Source organism: Coffea arabica, chromosome 8c (genome assembly GCF_036785885.1).
Source record: "Coffea arabica cultivar ET-39 chromosome 8c, Coffea Arabica ET-39 HiFi, whole genome shotgun sequence".
In the NCBI taxonomy this organism is placed as follows: Eukaryota; Viridiplantae; Streptophyta; class Magnoliopsida; order Gentianales; family Rubiaceae; genus Coffea; species Coffea arabica.
The window spans coordinates 29,238,436-29,241,172 of record NC_092325.1 but is presented as its reverse complement, the minus strand read 5'-3'; the positions used below and the strand labels follow the sequence as shown (position 1 = coordinate 29,241,172).

General features: G+C 40.3%; 1 protein-coding gene across 1 annotated transcript; it reads left to right on the top strand.

The window, feature by feature from the left end:
* The first annotated feature begins 1,782 nt into the window (after nucleotides 1–1,782).
* Nucleotides 1,783–2,499, top strand: LOC113705989 (uncharacterized). Its single transcript, XM_027227887.2, has one exon. The coding sequence runs from the start codon at nucleotides 1,783–1,785 to the stop codon at nucleotides 2,497–2,499; it is 717 nt and encodes a 238-aa protein (XP_027083688.2).
* Nucleotides 2,500–2,737: the final 238 nt, after the last annotated feature.

Here is a 2,737-nt window from a genome sequence, read left to right as displayed (position 1 = left end):
GGCTATTTATAACCCTTACAAGCATTAACCCTAATCCAAAAGTTGACCAAACTACCCTACATACTTAAGAAAGATTTTGGGCCTTACTTACTAACAAATGGGCTGCAATTAAACTAGCTTAATTACCTAGACTTTCTAAAGCGAGAAATAACCAAAATCAACGAGGAAAATCAAATAATCCTACTAAACTCAAGCATTCGTGCAATCAACTAGTCTTCACTTGAATCTTCCAATTCCCCATGTGCTTGAATGGGCCTTGGTCATTATATTCTCATCATTAATTGGCTAGACACTTGGATCATTGGTTGTGTTGTTGTTGATATTGCTTGCAAACAAGCAATGATTCAAGTGTGAGGAAGTTGATAATGGTTAAATTTGTGATATTTTTGAATGTGTTTCACATTATTTTGAGTCAATTTGTAAGATTAAATGATATAAATTGTTCATTTTAGGTCACTAATTTGCACCTTAAGTTGATAAATGAATTAGTTGTGATTTTGTCATTTTACTCGCAAAATTTCGTTGTTTTTGTAGGTAAAATGATCAAGTTCAATTGGAAGCGAAATGCATGAGGATAGAAACTTGAGAAGTCACAACAAATGTTAAAAGAAGCGGCGCGAGAAAAAAAAATAAGAGAGAAGAAACCCTCGAGGAATCTGCCCACGGTTTCTCCTGTGGTTTGTGGCCAGAATATCGTTTCTCATATGCTCTGTCCAATCCCTACGAGAATCGCTTGAGAGATTCGTCCGAGGGATTCCTGGTAGTTGCAAATTGCCAACTTGCATGATTTTTCTTTCTTTCTCCATTTTTGACAAAACAAAAAGGGACAATTTGTACCAACTTTTGGGAGTTTTAGGAGTTTCTCTTTTTGACATTTTGGCTCCAATAATACAAGACTAAGAATATATATTACTTAGCTCTTCTAGTTTCGCAATTAGTTCAAGTTAGCTTGAGAGAAGAGAGAGGGCTTGGAGAAAGAAGAAGAACAACTAAAGGGTTGTGTCTAAATGTAACTCCCTTTATTTTCTCTTGTTTTAGTAGAGGTTAGTGTAGGATAATCTAGTTATTGTTATCCATCCTTGTATTGGCTCAACAAGGAGGCTAAAGGAAATGAAGAAAGAGAGGTTCAAGAAACTCTAGTAACAAGGGTTTTCTTCTCTCCACTTATTTAATCTTTCTATTGAATTCTAAGTTTGTTAATGTAAGATTTGAATTTTATGTTAGTGATGTTATTTTAAAGTATATGCCTTGGGTATTTGGTTGAACTTTCTATGATTGTTTGGTGTTGATTTCTTGGCTAATTGATTGCTATTATCTTGATTGAGTTATTAGCACTTTTTTTCTTATAATCATGATTAACTAGCCATTGATTATGATCATTTAAAGGTGTTAGATTTGCAATGAGAATTGGAATTTGATACTAATTCGTGGAAGTGTTAAACCTTAGGAGTACACTCAGGAAAGTAGAGGTACACCTTTATGACTTTTGTGATTTTGTTTAGGACTGTCAATAGGGACGGTCTAGCCCGAACTCAGCTCGTTCGACTCGAAAAAAAACCCGATGAGTCCAACCTTTTAGTGAGCCAATCTAAATTTTAACCTAAAAATTAGGCCCGAATTAAATGTGAGTCGAATTTGGGCCTCATTAAACTCAAATTTGATATAGGCCCGACCCTTAAATTACCTATATATATAATATTTAAATTACCTAGTGGCGGGAGATTTTAATGTGATCTCCAATATCACAGAACAGACAGGGGTGCCCCCCCAAACAGTCAAAACATGGACGAGTTTAACAAAGCAGTATCCAGTTGTGGCCTCTCGGAGGTCAGTTTTGACGGCCCTCCATTCACTTGGACAAATGGCAAGGTTTGGCAGTGCCTAGATAGGGCACTAACAAACGAGGCTTGGACAGATACGTTCGAGGTCACCAAGGTGTCTCACTTGGTCCATGGCAGATCAGACCATGCCCCGCTTCTAATCAGGTGCGACGCTAATGGTGGGAAGAGCTCGGCATTTCGCTTTCTCAATGTCCGGACCAAGTCACCAAGCTTCAAGGATGTGGTAAAAGAAGCTTGGCTAATCCGGTTAGCAGGAGGTATGGTTGGCTTTCACCAGAGACTCTTGAATGTGAAACGGAGTCTCCGCTTTTGGAACAATCGGTCTTTTGGGCATATCTTTCGGGCGGTGACTCAGGCGGAGGAGGAGCTACGGGACCGGCAAGTGGAGTTTGATGCCACTCAAGATGACGTGTCTAGAGCATGTTTAGGGGAGGCTAAGGCAAGGCATGCACGGGCACTGGCCATTGAATGCGACTACTGGACACAAAAGTCAAGTATCAAATGGCTTCAGCAGAGGGATGCGAATACCAAATTCTTCCATTCAGTGGTGAAGCAACGATGGAGTATGAATTTCATCTCACGTATCAAGGAGGAGGGGGGTCAGTGGATTGAGGAGGAGGTGACTATTCAAGAATGCGCTGCCCGCTTCTTTGAATAGTTGTTTACATCCGAGCGGGAAGGCAGGGCCAACCCAGTGTTAAACTTTCCATTGCCAGCTTTGAGTCAGGAGGATAATGTTGGCCTTCAGAAATTGCCGTCGATGACGGAGCTACAGGAAGTGGTTTTCTCCATGGCAAAGGAGACGGCGCCAGGACCGGACAGCTTTGGAACGGTCTTCTACCAAGATTGTTGGACAATAATTCAAGGGGAACTATTGGATGCGATTCAGGAGTTCT

Excerpts from the sequence above, each read along its gene's own strand:
- LOC113705989 (XM_027227887.2), top strand. The coding sequence starts at position 1,783 with ATGGACGAGTTTAACAAAGCAGTATCCAGTTGTGGCCTCTCGGAGGTC.